This window comes from Moschus berezovskii, chromosome 7, assembly GCF_049115385.1.
Source record: "Moschus berezovskii isolate FMDL1 chromosome 7, NW_MosBer_1.0, whole genome shotgun sequence".
Classification (NCBI taxonomy): domain Eukaryota; kingdom Metazoa; phylum Chordata; class Mammalia; order Artiodactyla; family Moschidae; genus Moschus; species Moschus berezovskii.
In genome coordinates this window covers 52,088,321-52,108,677 of record NC_142466.1, presented here as the reverse complement: position 1 = coordinate 52,108,677, position 20,357 = coordinate 52,088,321, and the positions used below count along the sequence as shown (strand labels likewise).

Sequence of the window (20,357 nt, the reverse complement as noted above, 5' to 3'; positions counted from 1 at the left end):
CTCTAATCCTCAGGCCATATTTCTTTTAGGAAGAAAAGGTAAAGGAGTTTTAAAGGAGTTGAGGAAGATATTTTCAGTGTCCCACTTCTATTCTTTATTGTAGAAATTCTTATAATGTTCCACTTGGTTTGAAGTGAGGGTTAAAAAGAAAACCTACTGGCTCGATAATCCTTCCAATTCTGGAGTTAATGAGGATTCTTAAAAGCTGCCGCACAGGATTCAACGACATACTTTGTGTCCCTAATCCCCCCCTCTGCCAGACTGGAAAAACAGTCAGCTCCACTGTAAACCATCACAATTCTCAAAGAGAAGTTTTGCTTTTAAGTTAATAGGATTTCACGTGCACACATGTTGGTAACAGTTGGCAAGTGTCAATGGGCTTGATTATGTTTTTCATTAAACTTTCAAAATTAAATGTTGGATTACTGATTTTACTTCGTGGTTCTCAGTCCCTTGGCACTATGTTCCTCTTTGCCTCCTTCCTTGAAGTAGGTTGTGAGACACTTCATTGATTCACTGTGCTGTCCAAACCAAGTTCTCTATTTTGATGGAGTCCTTTCTTAACTCCTACATCAAATCCTCACCAGCTCTGTGTTAGAGCTAGAAAACCTGTTATCAGGCACTTCCAACCCATCATGTCTGCATCCAAGTTATCAATTAAACACTTTCTTTTCCACAGACTTTCCGCCATTACTCCTACTACAGAGAATGTACAGATGAAAGAACCTGGATTTTGGAACCAAAGAGACCTGGCTCCAGCACTGTAAGTTCTGCAGGCTTGGGGAAGCTGAACCTCTCTCGAGTCCCCACTTCATCTGTCAAAACAGGGTCATGGCACTCACTGTGAAGGGCTGTTGTGAGGATTAATAAGACAATCTATCTGTGATGTCAAGCACTGCCCGGCTCAGAGCAAATCCATAATAAATGTTAATAGAAACAATCTAGAGATGAACTGAGCCTTGGAAGTGTGTCCTTACTGTCCACAAAATCATGCACTGGGTATTAAGCTACTTTGGTATCTATCTACAGGTAATTTCTAAGACAGAACTCTCCCTCTACCCAAAACTGTAATAGCTGGTTTTGTAATACTGAGAATTACTTGTCTGGTTCAAACTGAGGTATCTCTCACTGAGTAGAAAGTCAGGTATGAACAGCAACATAGATGAGTATTTTGATTTTTGCAATTGGAGCCCCTTTCTATTACACCTGCATGAAAGCTGAAATGCAGCCAGTGCCACAGCTGGACAAAAAGTGTGTTAGTCGCTCAGTCATTTCCGACTCTTTGTGACCCTGTGGGCTATAGCTTATCGGCTGCTCTGCCCAAGGGATTCTCCAGGCAAGAATACTAGAGAGGGCTGCCATTTCCTTCACCAGCAGATCTTCCTGACTCAGGGATCAAACCTGGTCTCTGGCCTTGCAGGGAGAGACATGCATATTCTTTACCATTTGAGTCACCAGGAAAGTCCATCCACTCGTATTCTCGCCTTGGAAATCCCAAGGACAGTGGAGCTTGGAGGACCACAGACCATGGAGTCGTGAAAGAGTCAGACACGACTTAGTAACTAAAAAACAACAACAGACACTAGACAAATGAGCAATATAAACGTACTTCAATTATTATCCAATCCACAACGCTGATATGATGATTAACTCTAAGTCTGTTTCATATCAGACCATTGGTATGCTATTATCAAAGCGTGCTCTTATTATATTTATTGATTAGGTAAGAGTTATCATTTCAAAAATGTTGTCTCCTCTTGTGCTGTGCTTAGTCACTCAGTCGTGTCTGACTCTTTGTGACCCATGGACATCAAAAGACTAACACTGAAAAAAAACAAAAAGGAATCTGCCTTCCAATATAGGGGATGTTCGATCCCTGGTCAGGGAACTAAAGTCCCACATGCCACAGAGCAACTAAGCCTATGTGCCACAACAAAGATACCATGTGCCACAACTGAGCCCCGACACAGCCAAATAAGTGATAATAATTTTTTTTTAACTACAAAAAAAGTTTTCCTACTGAATAGGCTAGTAAAGAAATAAACTATAGAAAGCAGTGAAAAAAAAAAAAAAAAAGGACTAACACTAAGACAACTGCTATTCTGCTAAGTGATTTGAAGGGTAGGAAAGTGAAATCACACAATTCCTACTCTCCTAGACAGCAGATTTTAGTAGGCAAACAAAACATGTACCCACATAATCACAATATAATGTAGAAATACCAAAGGCTATAGAACAGAGTTAGATCAAGTGCTATGAGCATTAAAGTCACAGCATATTATTAGTGCTAAAGTCCTATACCTCGGGCCTCTCCTCAGGAATCCCTAGCAATTACATTACGGCCTGGAGATGTATGATTAGCCTTTAGACTTAATCGTAACGTCTTCTGTTTCATTTTTACCCCTCTTTCCTATATCCCCAAACTACTTCTTTATTGGATTTATCTTTTGCTTTGTTGAAGTATATACTTAAGTAATTTTTTACCAACAAACTTAAATAAACACCTATAAGAATGGCTAAAATAAAATATAGTGACAACAGCAAATGTTGGTGGGGATGAAAAGAAACTAGATCACTCATACACTGCCGGTGGGAATGCAAAATTGTATAGCTGCTCTGAAAAAGTTTAGCAATTTCTTCCCAAGTAAATATGTGGTTACCATACAACACAGAAGGTGCACCTGGGCATTTATAGCAGAGAAATGAAAACTTGTGCTTATGCAGAAACCTTCATGCAAATATTCATAGTAGCTTTATTTGTAACAGTCAAAAACTAAAGAAAACGACATGTTATTCAGCAAGTGGTATATCCATACTGTGAAACTCAGCAATAAAAAAAGGCAAACTACAAATATACAAAATAACTTGAATGGATCATAAGGGTATTATGCTGAGTGAAAAATGCCTAACTCAGAGGTTACACCTGTATGATTCTTGAAATGACAAAACTGCAGGGACAGAAAACACCGATGGCTGCAAGAGACTGGGGAGGGGCAGGATGAGGAAAGTGTGTGTGTGGCTACAGAAAAAACAGGGGCAGGAAGGATTTGTGTCAAGAATTGTCACTTGTTGCTTGTCAAGATACTTGACCATGTTGGTTTTAGAAATACATATATGCATCACATGGCATAAACCATATACATACATACCCATGCACACATACAAATGAGTGCATGTAAAACTGGTGAAATCTGAAAAAGATCCCTGCAATGTACCCATGTCTATTTCCTAGCTGCAATATTGTACAAAAGTGCTATGAGATGTTACCATTGGGAAAGCTACGTAAAGAGTATATGAGATCTCTCTGTAGTTTTTCTTCCAACTGCATGCAAATCTACAATTACTTTTAAAAATTTTTATTTTAATAAAAGATTTACAGGTAGCAAGTTTTTAAAAGTCCCTACATATATGACAATGTCTTTATTTGCAGTTTCACAAGGAAATCTGGCCTGGGTAGATACAGACATCTATGTCCAAGATCATTTTCTCTTAGACCAGAGCACAGAAGGCATTGCTTCACTGTTTCTCAGAAACTTAATAATTTTTTTTCTAGCTCAAACAATTTCTGAGTCCATAAGTTGGTTTTATTTACTTATTTTTCCACCAACTTTATCTTTGCTTTATGTAGGTATTACAATGTTATCAATATAGCTAATAAGAGATAGCAAAACTCATAATTTAAAACAATGGAGCAAATAAATATATCATGAGATTATAGTGTTTTTAAGACCTAATTTGCCAAACAGTGCATTCGTCCATATCTTTTCAGGGAAGTAATCTTTCATCTCTGGAACAGGGATGTGGAGTCAATGATATCTCTTCCCATAATTTAGCTGAAGTCTAAAAACAAAATTTGATTCCTTACTGATAAACAAAATAGCCTAAATGTTAAGTGTTGTCATCAGTAAAAGATATACATCTTTTTTCTATTAAGTCTGAGGCATTTTTTTCCTCCTTAAAGATAACTGGAAGGCAACCAATTATATAGAAAAAGAAAAGGACCTGTCTAAACTAAACGCAAAAAAAATAACTGCTAAACAAAATTATATCTATGTGGTAAGCACTAACATTATGTTAAATTAAGTATTATAGAAAATAACCTACATTGTAACCCGTACAAATATATCCAGAGCTGAGAAGAATCTAATCTACAAATTTAGAACTTGCCATACACGGAAAGAAATCCCAGTTTGAAAAACAAAAAGTCTCAGTATTAAGACTAGTTTCAAGAATATTTCATTAATATTAATATTTATGGTGACAGATGTTTGTGTAGAAAAAGAAAATTGGTTCCACACTAAATAAAAATTAATAAGTTTGCTGCTAAACAAAAAAATAATAAATGCAAAATAAGTCATTTAGGTTATTAATTATCAAGACTGTCTGATATGACTCCCACATAAAGGAATAAAAAATTTGAATTGCAAACATGAATTCTCACTAATGTACTTTGTATCAATGTCACGTCCCCAGAGTTATCAATAAATACCATAGGCTGTAGTAATGTATCAAACTAATTAAATGATATGAGACTTTTTAGATTTTTCACATATGTCAGAGAAGAATTATAGTAAATTAAAAAATGAATAACAAGTAGTTCCTAATTGTTCTTTCAAAATTAATACATAAATTTCAAGTCATTTTAAATTTCATCATCTTATATGTACTGAATGTACACAATAAGCCAGGTAAACAGTTGTAGAGAGGTATAAGCAATGAGCTTTAGGCTTTGAGACATTTAGTCTGGCTAGGGAGACAGGACATGTACCTAAAGGAAACAAGAATCAGCATCAAATAAATTCAAATGACAATAATACTGCTTCTATGGGAAAATAATTGAAAGATAAAAATACTTTTGCTGCACAAATGACTTTGAACATGGGGACAATCAGTTCAGTTTTTCAAAAAAACCCAAGTGATTCAAAAGAGAATTCATCTGCTTTATTAAATTCTCAGGGCTCTATCTGGCAGGCATGGCAGTGAAACTGGATGCCTCTTCCAAAAGAGACAGAACTTAAAAAACAGCTAGATATGTAAAAGTCACCAAAGATAGATTTGTTTTTTTGGAGGTGTGCCTAAACCTGTCTCCCTCTATCATCAGATAATTTATTCCTTTGTTCAAATATGTATTTCAATGAACTGTTACTAAGTACTGACTAAGCACCAGGCAATGAAGTCAGGTTTGATCCTCAGGCTCAAGGAACTGCACGTGTTAAATTTCACAAAAGAGGTTAACCCTGGAGGCTTGGGGGACCCACAGCATGGTGGTCTTGGAGGACGGTAGTGCTGAGATGAGCAGGCAGGGGACAGGTGGAGGAGAGAGAGGGAGAATGATCCTTCGGGGTGAGACATGTCTGAAAAGACCAAAACCTTTAGAGAATGAGTCCAGCTGAGCAGAATGGCTGGGGAGTAAGGGTGCTCTGGGGAAAGGGGAAAGACAAGGCTGAAGAAGGACGCTGAAGGGGCATCTGGGGAAGCAGCAGGGATCAAACCAGGAAGGGTATGGAAGCTTCAAGCTATGACGTGTGTACGGCTTCAAGAGCTGGTGGTCTTCCGAACTTAGGATGACTTTGGGGGCAGCACTGCAAATATGCTGAAAGGCAATGCTAGTGAAAACGCCAGGCAAGGGAGGGTCTCTGCAAGGGCAGAGGCTGTGCATCTGGAGGGAGCAGGCAGCCAAGAGCTATTTAGGAGGCGGATTGGACAGGATGTGGTGATTTACTGAGTGTGGAGAAAAAGAAGAGAGGAGGATGGGAAGGGCAGCTGCAGGGAACTGAAGTGCGCAACCGGCTTCATGCTGATCACATTCCCGGGCCAGAGAAGACAGGCAGAAGATCAGGCTAGGGGAAGACACTGTTCACACAGGATGCGCCTCTCAGCTTGTCTGTCACATGGGGACCACAGGGGACAGTTTGAATAAATCCTACATTCTGTTTCTGATGACAAGTGACCGGTGCTGTCCTGGTGGTACTTTCTACTGACATGACTCTTACCCCAGGCCAAGTTCTCTTATGGGTGTAGATGGCTGTCATAGCAGGCAGAGGGTGAGGCTAAGGAAGAGGTAATGCTTCCAGAAAGGGAACCCCATTATTTCCATGTTCATTTCCCCCAGACATAGCCTATAAGGAACAGCAGTGTGGGAGTCAAGAAGAACCAAGATCTGGATTTCTGCTTCTGGGAAGAGTCCTTTTTCTGAATTCTGTGGGGAAGTGGGTTCAGCAAGTTTGAAGGATAAAGTGCATTCTGTTTCCCAGAGGACTGCCAAGCAGCCATAGTGCCACGTGGAGGAGTTGATAGGGATGGACCAGAAGCGGGGTGGGGGCAGGTTTACAGGCAAGGGCCCAAGGCTGGGCTAGGAAAGCTGAGGAAAGGGACTCAGGGATGCTCAGGGGGTGCAGGGGAAAATGGCCCTTGTCAAGAGGACTCAGTGCAGGTTATGGGAGTTCAGGCTGTTTTGAATGCAGAGTCCAGAAGCAGCTCTGATGGGGAGTCAGAGAAGTAAGCAGTCTGTGGGGAACAGGGCACGATGCATGTGGGTCAAGCTGGGTCAGTGAGTCAGGCAGGTATCTTCCAGCCAGCAGTCATGCAGAGGAAATGGAGCTCTGGGTTCTGAGATGTCAAGCTGAAATATGAAGAGGTGGAGACAGGAAGTAGGAGTGACGCCGGAAGAGGTTAGGAGGCTTATCTTTTCTATCTGGGAACAGTAGAAAAGCCAGGGTCCAAAGGTCTGGGATTCCTGGCTTTACCACTTCTAAGCCCTTAAGAGGACCTGGCACCACCAGAAGGGGGCTTTTGACATTATTTGGCTCCTGACTGTTTTTCTCTCTGACCTCACATGTTCCTTTATTATTAACTGTCACAACACCAAACAATTCTAGTTCTAGGAACACGCTATGCCATTTCATGCTTCACTCATTCTATTTTCTCTGCCTAGAAATATGCTTGTACTTCTTTGCCTACCTGGAGAACTCCTCTTCTTCAAAACCAAACTATGATGTTACCTACTCTGATCCCTATAAATGACTTAGAACATCATCATGGCACTAATACTAGAAAGGCAATTGATTAAAAGTAGAGGTCATTTACCCCAAGTTGGCACACAGTAGGCCAGTAACACATGTGTCTGATAAGTGCGTGAAAGGATGTATCTGAAGAGGGCTCTAGCTCACCTTTCTTTGGCTGGGCTGCTGACACAGTAGTGCAGTCCCCCGCCTTCCTTGTTTCCAGAGCTCTAGCAGTACTGCCTCACTCAGAGGAATGTTAATAGCAGAGACTCTCCATCCTTTGGGGCTGGAACCAGCCCCAGGGTGATCTCACACCCTCCCTGGATCTCCACAGCACCTTTTTAGGCACTAAAGCTCAGTTTTCTGCAAAGTGAGGGAAATGTCAGGGTCAGAGCCAGTGCAGGCAATGCCAACCACACAACCTATTCTAGCCTTTCAGGGGATGACCTGAAGAAAGAGAGAGATGGTCTGCCCGGTTCTAGGATGGGAGTCCTCTGCCTGGGGTGGTAGGGTAGGAGTGAGGGACAATGGGCTCCAAGGGATTCATGAACTGGTGTGTGGATGGGCATTTTTCTGGGGAAACAGTTCACAGCTTTCATCAGTTTTGCAGAGAGGTCCCTGACCTTTAAATATTAAGACGTCAGTTCAGTTCAGTTCAGTTCAGTCGCTCAGTCGTGTCCGACTCTCCGCGACCCCATGAATCACAGCACGCCAGGCCTCCCTGTCCATCACCAACTCCCGGAGTTCACTCAAACTCATGTCCATTGAATCGGTGATGCCATCCAGCCATCTCATTCTCGGTCGTCCCCTTCTCCTCCCGCCCCCAACCTTTCCCAGCATCAGAGTCTTTTCCAGTGAGTCAACTCGTCGCATGAGGTGGCCAAAGTATTGCAGCTTCAGCTTTAGCATCAGTCCCTCCAATGAACATCCAGGATTGATCTCCTCTAGAATGGACTGGTTGGATCTCCTTGCAGTATAAGGGACTCTCAAGAGTCTTCTCCAACACCACAGTTACCATTCTAGAAACGTGCCCTCCTCCAGGCAGCTCTGATCTGAGAATCAGCTGCTGACTCCAGATCACAGAGGCCTTGGTCTTCACCAAGGCAGATCACAGAAGGGACTCAGGTTCCTCCAGAGCATGCCGCTCACATGCCCCTCCCCCCCAAGAAAAGCCTTTTTGAAGACAAATGTGCAATTTAAGGAAGTTTCATTATCTGTGTCTTTTACAGGTTCAAATGTAATGAAAGAGAGGAAGTTAGGCTTATGATGCCTCTACTTTGACCTTTATGTTCCTCAGCACAACAAATCCTCAAAAAATAAAAAGGCAAATCTCCAGGGTCTCATTGCTGAAGAAGAGCCGTGTTTGACCTCTATCAGGGCTGGGCTCAGGAAATGCTAATAAACAGACAAATCCTGTGCAATGGCTGTTTACATTTGACCTTTCCTTTTTTTTTCCTCCGGCATAGGAATCTTAGAAGACAGCAGGAAAAGGCTTTCCATATTAAAGAGGCAAGAAAGATATGCACACACACACATACACACAGAGAGCAAATCTAAAACTGTACTAAACTCTGGGGAACTGAGAGTCACTTTTCACCCACATCCTGTCAGAGTTGAAATGCATAGAAAAAGGTTTCTACTAAAATGTATGTATGTTTTATTCTTTTTTAAAGAAAAATATGAGTCACTCATATGCACCCAGATATCTGAACAGCTCAGCTGGATATTGTTGTTTGCTTGGTTCCCACTGTTCTCCCATGATTTCTGAAAAGATAGTTTTAAAAAAATCCTTACATTTGAGTCTGTAAATTTCAGTTGTTAAGAACACATGCTTTGTCCCTACACAGGCGTGGGCTCTGCCACTGACTTGCTAGGTGATGCTGGACAGGTTTCTTAATCTTTTTAAGGACTTAATTATTCACCAATTAAAGTAGGAGTATGATCTGCCAAATTAAAAAAAAAGAGGAAAATGGGAGTATGAATGGTACTGATGTCACATGGTGGCTGAGATAATGAAATGAAATAATGCACTTAGGATATTAAGTGAAGTAAGTCAGACACAGAAAAACGAATATATGGTACCACTTCTATGTGGAATATAAAAAAATATTATCAATACAAATGAACTTATAAAACACAAACAGACTCGCAGACCTAGAAAACAAAATTATGGTTACCAAAGGAAAAGGAGGGAGAGGGATAAATTAGGAGTTTGGGATTAATATATACACAGTACTACATATAAAATAGATTACCAACATGAACCTACTATATTGCACAAGGTATATTGTATATATATATACACAAGATATTCAGTATCTTGTAATAACCTACAATGGAAAAGAATCTGAAAAAGGATATATATATACACACACACATACATACACATACACACATACACATGTACAACTGAATCACTTTGCTGAATACTTGAAACTATCACAACACTGTAATGGTAAATCAATAATACTTCAATATTTTTTAAAAATGGAAAATCTTAGGCTAGCTTGGCAAACTTGAAGCATTCAATGAATGGCAGCTAAAGAACAGAGACTGTGGGGTAAATCCTCTACCAATGAAAGAAACGATTCCAAGAATGCATCTTTCTGCGTTTTCATTAATGTTCAAACACACAGAAAGACAAAACACAGCAACAGTGGGGCTGTGTTTCTCGGGGAGGATCCCTCACTTTATACATTACACGGGGAGCTCAAGACGGCCTTCTTCACCTTCAGGTGAGCTCAAGCCTGGCAGAGAAGGGATATTCCCTTCCCAGCAACAATGTGGGCCATGTGACCAAGTCCACAGAAGGCCCAGGAAGCCAAGACACACTGCATATTTCCCAGTGATCAGGCCCCATGAATCCTGTCCTCTCTTCTAGAAAGCCCTGATCAGGCCTGGACCCAAACCCTCATCATCATTCCTTCGGCCCATTTCCAACATGCTCAACTCAGCTGAGAACTGAGTGGTTCTCAAAAGTTCATCTGGACCAAGAAATAACATCCCTGACAATCTTATGACCAAATGATCATCACCATTCAGAACCCAGCAGAGTTGCATTCTCATTGCATTCTTATCTATTTCTCCAAAAGGGCTTTTACCTACTTTCTGTCAGAAATATTTATCCTCAACTTTGGTTTTAGTTTTTTTTCTTACGCATTGCCGGCTGAGAACTCGCAACCTTTTGATAAAAGGATTTGAATGCTTTGCATGGAAAGACCTTTGCTGTCAAATCTCACTCCTGATCGCCTCTTACGCAGATCATATAAAGCAGTTTCAGTAAATGAATCCATCATGTTTTGGCATCTACAATGGATTTCTAGGGATCCATTTATCAATTGCATTAAGTGCATTTTCTCTAAGCTTCTCTCCCCTGTTGGAATCTTACTTCATCTAAGTTTTGTATTAATATGTGGCTTTTCTCAATAATCACTGTGTTAAACCCAAATTTCTTTTCCTTTCACTTTAACTATCTTTTCCACAGAGGATGAAAAGAAACAAAAATCTTTGTGTCATTGGATCAAGGAAGGCTGACTTCACTTATTAGTAAAATTAATAGACTCCAGACAACTGCATCGTCATCTACCAGTTCCTTCAACAACAGGGAAGCATGGATCAGCACAAGGATTGGGAATGAGGGGATTCCATGTGTTGGCCTTTGGACCTTCCTTTAAAAAGTACATTACCACAGATAACTTTGCAAAGGTATTCACAACAATGACATTTCCTTACCCGGCAGTCTCTCTGAAGTGTCTTCATGAGTGCATTGTATGTTTCTGTATCAAAATACAACCCTTCATGCATATCCTGCAGGAAATCTAAGTCCTTAAATGTGGGGCTAGATTTCTCTCTCTCTTTTCGGGATGCTCTTCGCTTATAGGTTGAGCCTTTCAAGTCATACGTAAAGTGCATTCTCATGGAGCGTGGTAAAACGTTGTTCATCACCACAATCCTGATGTTAATGCCCCCTGATTGCATGCAATACAGTCCATAAAATTTTGGCAAAAGAGTTCTTGGATTCTGGTTTAAATTCTAAAAAGAGAAAAAGAAAAAAAAATGTTTAAAATGTACTTTTACAAAGCAACACTCCACTATGATGCGTTTTCATGTAGAATGATAATTAAAAATGGAATGTGATTACTCTTGCTAACAGTCATTGTTAAAATTTTGCTGTTCCGAATCTAGTTTCTAAGTCAGCTTATAGGAACTGCAACTTTATCATTCTGAACTCAGAGTGTTAAAAGTGGCTGAACTGAAAATGGACAGAATTTCCTTAATTAGTTACAACTAAAAACAGGCAGAGATGTGATTAGTGCCATGTGTGATTATTCTCTAAGGTAGCTCAAGAGAAAATTAATTGCTGGGGTACAAGGGCGGACACTTAAAATTTTAATAGCTCCTGAGAAACTGTCTTCCAAAATGACCAGACTAGTTCACAACCACACTTCATAAGGTTACATATATCCCACCACTCTTACCAATGCCGAATATTATCCTACTTTACAATCTCTGGAAGCAAGGTTGGTTAAAAATGAAAACATGTTTTCAAGTTACTTTAAATGTGAATACCACAGAGAACTAGAGAAATTTAATATTCTTATGTATTTTCAGCCACCTCTTAAAGATAATTTTGTGTTATTATCCTTTGCTCATTTTTCCTTAGGTTTTTGTCATTGTCGGAGTTTTTGATATATTCTGGATATTTATTACTTTTCTCTTCTACTTGGGGTAAATATTTTCTTCCAGTATGTTGTTTTTTTGTTACAAAAATAGACAATCTAACTGTTTTCTGGCTGTCTCACAGAGTATGCAGAATTTCCCCAACCAGGGAAGGGACCCATGCCCCCCTTCATTGGAAACACAAAGTCTTGACCATCAGACCACTGGGCTATAAAAATAACCCCTTATCTTATATATCATTTATGAATATCTTTTCCCATATAGTAGGTGATCTTTTCATTTCATCGATAGTTTCCTTATTGTGAAAAGACATATGCACCCCTATGTTCACTGAACCATTATTTTACAAAAGCCAAGATACAGAAGCAACTCAAGTGCCCATCATTAAATGAATGGAAAAACAAGATATACATATGTAATGAAATATTACTCAACCAGAAAAAAATAATGAAATCTTGCCATTTGTGACAACCTGGATAGACCTAGAGGGTATCATGCTGAGGGAAATAAGCCATACAGAGAAAGACAAATACAGTATTGTTTTACTTATATGTGGAATCTAAAAAACAAAATGAATGATCAAACAGAAACAGCGTCATAGACACAGAAAACAAAGAGGTGGTTGTCAGAGGGAAGAAGGGTCGGGGAGGAGAGAAACAGGTGAGGGAGATTAAGAGGTACAAACTTCCAGTTGCAAAATAAATAAGTCATGGCTATGAAATGGACAGTGTGGGGACTATATGTAGTGTCTTTGTGTTGTGATAGGTTTTAACTAGACTTACTGTCGCAATCAATTTGAAAGGTATAGAAATATCTAATCACTATGTTGTATAACAGGAACTAGCATAGTTATGTAGGTCGTTTTTGCTTCAAAAACAAGCACATAGAAAAGGAAATCAGATTGGTGGTTACCAGAGGTGGGAGGTGGGGGGAAGGGGTAGTTAGAGGAAGGTAGTCAAAAGGTACAAGCTTCTAGTTACAAGATAAATAACTACTAGAGATGTTAATGTAAACATGATAGATACAATGAATACTGCTGTTTTTGTTTCACTTTAAAAGTATGGGAAAACTAAAAAATAGTTTTTGTTGTTGTTGCTTAGGCGTTAAGTCATGTCCAGCTGCTTTGAGACTCCATGGACTATAGTCCACCAGGCTCCTCTGTCCATGGGATTTTCCAGGCAAGAATACTGGGGTGGGTTGACATTTCCTTCTCCAGAGGATCTTTCCAACCCAGGGATCAAACCCATGTCTCTTGCATAGGCCAGCAGATTCTTAACCACTGAGCCAACAGGGAAGTACCAAAAACAGTTTACTAAAAGGCATTTATATAACGAAAACGCTCTCTTCTGAGTCCTGTCCCCATTTCCCAGCTTTTGTGGAAACTGTTTCCTCTTTCTTTCTATCATTCTGGAAATATTCTATGTGCTTATGTTAATTTAGATCTGGCATTATTTTTGGTTCTATAGATGTTTTGCCTTTTCATGTAGTTATATTTATGAACTTATTTCTTGTGCTTTTTTCGTTTCTTATTTAGCAAGGCTTTTTATACCCCAAGGTTAAATTTCTTCCTTCTTCTTACAAATTTTTAATAGTTTTGGTGATTACATTTGGTTTTTACTCCATATGGGATTAATTTTTTTCTTTCAGTTTTACTGAGTTATAACTGACATACAGCACTGTGTAAGTTGGCATAGAGAACTGATCTGACTTATATACATCATGAAACGAGTATCACAGTAAGTTTAGAAGAGAGTTCTTAGGATTTACTCTCTTAACAACTTTCATGTGTAACAGCAGTCCCAAGTCTTTTTGGTACCAGGGACCGGTTTCATAGAAGACAATTTTTCCATGCATGGACCCAGGGGTTTTGGAGGAGATGGTTTTAGATGACTCAAGTACATTACGTTTATTGTGCTAATGATAATCTGTATTTACAGCTGCTGCCCAGGGCCAGCATCACTGCCTCAGCTCCACCTCATATCATCAAGCATTAGACTCACATTAGGAGTGCGTAACCTAGATCCTGTGCATGTGTAGTTCGCAGTAGGGGTTGCACGCCTATGAGAGTCTAAGGCCACCACTGATCTGACAGGTGGCGGAGCACAGGCCGTAACGTGAGTGACACAGAGTGACTGTAAGTACAGATGAAGCTTCACTTGCTCACCTCCTGCTGTGCAGCCTGGTTCCTAACAGTACCAGTCTGTGGCTCAAGGTATGGGGACTCCTGATATATAACATGCAGCAGTATTCATTGTATCTATCATGTTTACATTAACATCTCTAGTAGTTATTTATCTTGTAACTAGAAGCTTGTACCTTTTGACTACCTTCCTCTAACTACCCCTTCCCCCCACCTCCCACCTCTGGTAACCACCAATCTGATTTCCTTTTCTATGTGCTTGTTTTTGAAGCAAAAACGACCTACATAACTATGCTAGTTCCTGTTATACAACATAGTGATTAGATATTTCTATACCTTTCAAATTGATTGCGACAGTAAGTCTAGTTAAAACCTATCACAACACAAAGACACTACATATAGTCCCCACACTGTCCATTTCATAGCCATGACTTATTTATTTTGCAACTGGAAGTTTGTACCTCTTAATCTCCCTCACCTGTTTCTCTCCTCCCCGACCCTTCTTCCCTCTGACAACCACCTCTTTGTTTTCTGTGTCTATGACGCTGTTTCTGTTTGATCATTCATTTTGTTTTTTAGATTCCACATATAAGTAAAACAATACTGTATTTGTCTTTCTCTGTATGGCTTATTTCCCTCAGCATGATACCCTCTAGGTCTATCCAGGTTGTCACAAATGGCAAGATTTCATTATTTTTTTCTGGTTGAGTAATATTTCATTACATATGTATATCTTGTTTTTCCATTCATTTAATGATGGGCACTTGAGTTGCTTCTGTATCTTGGCTTTTGTAAAATAATGGTTCAGTGAACATAGGGGTGCATATGTCTTTTCAAGTCAGTGCTTTTGTTTCCTTGGAATAAACCCAAGGAGTGGTATTTCTGGATCATACAGTAGTTCTGTTTTTAATTTTTTGAGGAATCTCCAACTGTTTTCCATAGTAAAGTAGTTTACATTCCCATCAATGGACATGAGGGTTCTCTTTTCTCTACATCCTTGCCAACACTTTCTGTTTGTTGTCTTTTTGATAACACCTACTCTGACAGATGTGAGGTGATATCTCACTGTGGCTTTGATCTGCATCTCTCTGATGATTAGTTATATTAAGCTTCTTTTCCTGTACCATCTGTATATCTTCTTTGGGAAAATGTCTAGTCAGATAGTGTGCCCAATTTATTTTCATTTTTTTGTTGAAGTATATTTGATTTATAATGTGTTAGCTTCCGGTGTACAGAAGAATGATTCGGTTATATATATATATATATATACACACACACACACAAACACATATATATACATATATGTATAACTTTATACATATATAAGTAACTTTTTCAGATTCTTTTCCATTACAGGTTTTTAGAAGATACTGAATATAGTTCCCTGTGCTACACAGTAGACCTTGTTGTTAATCTATTTTATATAAAGTAGTATATCTGTTAATTCCTAATTTCTCTCTCCACCCCTTTCCCTTTTGGTAAGTGTAAGTCTGTTTTCTATGGCTGTGAGACTCTTTCTGTTTTGAAATTAAGTTCACTTGCATTTTTTTTTGGTTTCACATATAAGTGATACCACCTATTTCTTTGTCTGACTTAATTTCCCTTAGTAAGAGAATCTCTAGGTCCATCCATGTTGCTGCAATTAGCATTATTTAATTTTTATGGCTCATTAATAGTCCATTATTTATATATGTACCGTATCTTCTTTATTCATTCACCTGTTATGGGATGCTAAGGTTGCTTCCATGTCTTGGCTATTGTAAATAGTGCTATGAACACTGGGGTGCATCTTTTCAAATTAGAGTTTCTCCATCTATATGCCCAAGAATGGGACTGCAAAATCATGTGGTAGATACATTTTTTGTTTTTCAAGGAATTTCCATACTGTCCTTCACAGTGGCTACACCAATTCACATTCCCATCAATAGTGTAGGAGGGCTTCTTTTTCTGCACATCCTGTCCAGCATTTATTATTTATGGACTTTTCAAAGATGGCCATTCTGCCTGGAGTTTTGATTTGTATTTCTCTAATTTGATTTGCATCTTTTCATGTGCCTGTTTCTGACATTTTTAAAAGATATTTTAAATGAGTTGTTTATTATTTACTTTTCAAGTTGAGTTTTATGAGTTTTTGTAGGTTTTTGATATTAACCCCTTATCTTATATATCATTTATGAATATCTTTTCCCATATAGTAGGTGATCTTTTCATTTCATCGACAGTTTCCTTTATTGTGCAAAGTGTTTTAGTCTGATGCAGTCCCATTTATTTATTTTTTGCTTTTGTTTCCCTTGTCTGGAAGTAACTGTGTGTGAGAGATCTGAAATAGGGGATTTTCTTTTTTTCAAATGGATAACCATTTATTAAACGGTCTGTCCTTTCTCAATTGAATTTAAGTCCCTCCTATATCATGCAATAAGCTGTCAAATACACATGTATCTATTTCTGGACACTTTATTTGAATCCATTGATCTTTTTGTCTAGATCTGTACAAATGCCACCACTTTAATACTAGCATAGATTTACACATTTTTGGTGTATGTTATGGCAGGACTGACATTTTCTCCTTTGCCAAAATGTTTTGTCCATTTCTATAGGCTTGCTTTCCTGTTTGTTTTTAAAACTACTCTTAATATAATATTTGTTTTCACTTTCAAATGAACCAGCTCTGTCAAGTTCAGGGGAAAAAAATCCTATTAGAATTTTTGATTGGAATTAGACTGGATTTATAAACTGATGTGGGCAATTAAACTCATTACAATTCTGAGTTCAGGAATGATGCACATTTCTTTATTATTTCAGAACTCTGTTTATGTCCTTCAATAACATTTTGTAGTTTCCTTCATATTGGTGGTGTTCATTTTTTTATAGACATAAGCATTTGAGTTCTTATTAAATAAAATTTTATAAATTCTTTTTGGATTATTGTTCATATGCTATACTTACTATAAGCTGCTTTTCCAATCAGAATTATAGTATGTCTTCATTTATTTATATCTTTAATAATAATCATTATAAATTATTGTCATCATGAATGGAATTCTTTTTTCCCCCTTATACCCTCCAACTTTATATGATCTACATAATAGAATATGATGGATTTTTTAGATTTATCGAACATGCTGCAGATCTACTGGATTTTCATTACCTCTAGAAACTACTGGTTTATTTTCTTGAAGTTCTGCTCATTTTCAGTTGCATCATCTGTACAGAACAGTGTTTATACTTTTATTCTATTTTTTTAATACTCAAAAAGTTACTGCTGGAAATTCTAGCAAATATGTTAGAGAAGATCATTAATGGAAAGCATCCTTATCTTTTTCTATTACTTTCAGGGAAAGAGCTTTTGTTCTTCTCCATGAAATGTTCTGTGAACTCTGGGAGATTGATAAAAGTTGGTTTTTATGCCTGTTGGTTTATTTGCCTATTATGTAAAATTTTCCAATTTTAAGAATTCTCCCTGATATCTAGATGGATAACCACATAATGCTCACATTTTTTCTTGTTAATAAGATGAATTATATTATTTGTTATACTAGCTTACATGGTTGGGATAAAATTACTTGGTTAGGCTAAATTGTAAAATTTTACTTAATTTAATGGCCACATATGGCTAATGGCTACCATATTGGACAGTGGAGTTCTACAATAAGAGACTAATCTACCTAAGCTTAGAAAAAGAGAAGTTTAAGATTTACTCACTTAGAAGATTAACAAAGAGTGCTATGTGACTTTGACTGCAATTTTAAATTATTTAAAAATGTGTATATGACTAGGATACATTTGAAAGGATATATACCAAATACTAGCAATGTGTATCTCTGAGAAAATAAATACAGTTGGTTGCATTTTTTCCTCTTCTATTTTTCTATTTTCCCTAATATATAGTAGAAAATTTGTGCTAAAAAATATTTCCCAGTTTTGTTCAGGATCAAAATCTTTTAAAATCGTGTATGCTGCCCACTAAGATTTTTGTTTAGATTTTCAATTCCTATATTTATATGCAAGACTAACTTATAGCAGTTACTGTTATCTTGAGCAGATTTTGGAATTAAAGAATATTTTTACACACTGTATGGCATATCTCATCAATTTTGTTTTGCAACAAAAACGACAGTTATCACCTCTCATAGCAAATGAATAGCAGAACTGTGGCTTTTGAAATCCTGCTACCATTCCAATCACAGAAAATTAATAACTGCCATGAAAGTACAAAGAAATCAGAGGTATGAAAACAATAAAACTACTGAGGAAAATGCTTATTTTTAAAAATCTGGCCTAAATGTTTAGCAAATCCAAATCCTGGGCTAGGTTATAGTTTCTTTGTCTCTAAAACATTACATGGAAAGTGATTTTCATGTTGTATTTAACCTATGACATCCTAAATTCTGAATTGTGATGGCTAAAAGTGGCTAATACTGAATGTGTGCCCCTATAAGGTGCAGGGGTTAAAGATGCACCCTCTGGACCCCCTACTGCTTGTCTTCAAGCCCCAGATCTATAGCCCATTAGTTAAATAACCCTTGGCAAGTGATTCCATTTATCTTTGTCTCAATTACCTCATCAGTTTTACAGCTTACTCCTCAATGAATGTTAACTACTCATATTACTACTACGTGCAAAGAGCTCTGCAATGCATTGCTTCCTTTATTCTGCATCCTGCATCCTGGATCCTGTCTCTGTTACACCCACCATGGAAGACAGGTGTCTCCCAGCCTTCAAAGACTGAGGCTCAGAGCTTACCTTATTTACACCTGGTCACACGAGTTAGTTGATGTTTGAGTGGGACGTGAGCCCAGGACTGAGTCAGTCAATAGCTACGCTCTCCTACATAGTTCTACTTACTTCTCAAAATCTACTCAATCAGTTTCATAGTATACTCTAAATGCAAAATAAACCTCAGCAAAGAGAAAGAAACATGCCAGAGTCACTGAAAAAAAAAAAAAATTAAAAAAAAAAACTGTGGAGGAAAATAATTAAATCTTAAGTAGAAGCTTTAATTATGTGCACTTACCATGTAATAGCCTGGCAGTAGCTTCTGAAGGAACTCTGCTTCTTTATGCTGAACTGTTTTGATGATAAATTCATCATCACTGGTCACAAAAAACAAGGATCCACTGGCTCCAGGGTTAGACAGCTCTATTAGAGGTTCACTGCATATGGAATACTACAAGAACAAATACATAAGCAGTAAAAATACATTAATGTATATGATGCATCCAATGAAGAAAACCAGAGCATTACATGTCTTACCCATGTTAAAACAGGAAGCCCTCTCCAAGAGCTTTAAGAGGAGACTCTAGGTATACTAAAATGGCTCTTATGAGATTTCTGAAAATTTAGCTGATCCATTTACCTTAATAACTTCATGGTAGGAAACAATAAGTCTTCCTCCACCCCCAGTACCACACCATATCTGTTCAGTGAGGTAACTCCCAAGAGTGGTGTTGACCAAGGCACTTTGTTTCTAGCAAGTGCCCACAAAATAAGAATGGAAGGTGTGGTCCCCACTGTGTATTCATCACTTGACATCAACACATATTCTTGTCTCACTATTTACTCTAAGAGAGGTCATTCACTCATGATTTCAACAAAGAGATGACTCTAACATCTGCATCTCCAGCCAAGATCTCCACTGGGGGATCCAGACCTGTATGCTTAACTATGTAACAGACATTTCTACCTAGTTATACCACAAACACTTCATATGTAACAATTTCAAAAGCAAGTTCATCTCAGCCTGTGGTGAGTCCATGTGGTGCCTTGGTAGTGACTAGAAAGACAGAACTCTTTTTTTTCCTGGTGTATGCAGCTCTGAGCCATAAAGAGGTTGGTGAAGATATGAAGGGATAGATCCCAGTCTTCCCTCCTTCACCTTAGCCAGGTATCCCCGGGCGATGCACACCCTGTCCAACTATACACACTGACTAGATCATCTGCTCCTCCCCCATCCTCCTTCTCTCTCTCTCCCTATCTTATAAAAAGGAAGCATCATTCATTCTCCCTCTCTTATAGAAAGGAAGCATCATTCACTCTGTTCTCCAAACCAGAAACTGGGACATCATCCTTGAGGCGTCACATTTGTTCATCTTCCATATCCAGACTACTTCCATATCTGCCCCATTCATGACATCTTTTTCAAATTCCTGAAGTTCAGTGGTTTCATCATTTCATGCCTTGATTATATGGCAAGCTCCACACCTGTTCTCAGCTATCCACTCTTGACTCCTCCTGAGCATCCTCCACCAGGAAACCAGAGATCTTTCCAAACTGCATAGCCTTCCATGCCTTCAAACCTTTCTGTGGGTTCCAGTGTTAATAGAGACAATTACATCCAAGTTTCTTAGCAGAGCGTTCAAGTCCATGGATGACAAAGCTCTGCTCTTCAGCCTTCTCTCTCATCACTTTCCTCCTTAAACTCTACCTCTAACTCCAGAGAACTATTTCTCATTTTCTCAAGTGTGCCAGACACTCTTGATTATTGACTGCATTTTCTTCTATCAGAAACCACCTCCATGATACCTTCATCTGGC

General features: G+C 38.4%; 1 protein-coding gene across 3 annotated transcripts in view; it reads right to left on the bottom strand.

The window, feature by feature from the left end:
- PIP5K1B (phosphatidylinositol-4-phosphate 5-kinase type 1 beta) overlaps positions 1 to 20,357 on the bottom strand; it is a 356,657-nt gene that overhangs the window by 138,556 nt on the left and 197,744 nt on the right. For all 3 annotated transcript variants that reach the window (XM_088837923.1, XM_088837922.1, XM_055428357.2), the window contains 2 exons: positions 18,839 to 18,991; positions 10,737 to 11,036 (listed from right to left, as the gene is read on the bottom strand). In XM_088837923.1, the coding sequence (XP_088694049.1) occupies positions 10,737 to 11,036; positions 18,839 to 18,991 (453 nt within the window). The remainder of the gene's footprint in view (positions 1 to 10,736; positions 11,037 to 18,838; positions 18,992 to 20,357) is intronic.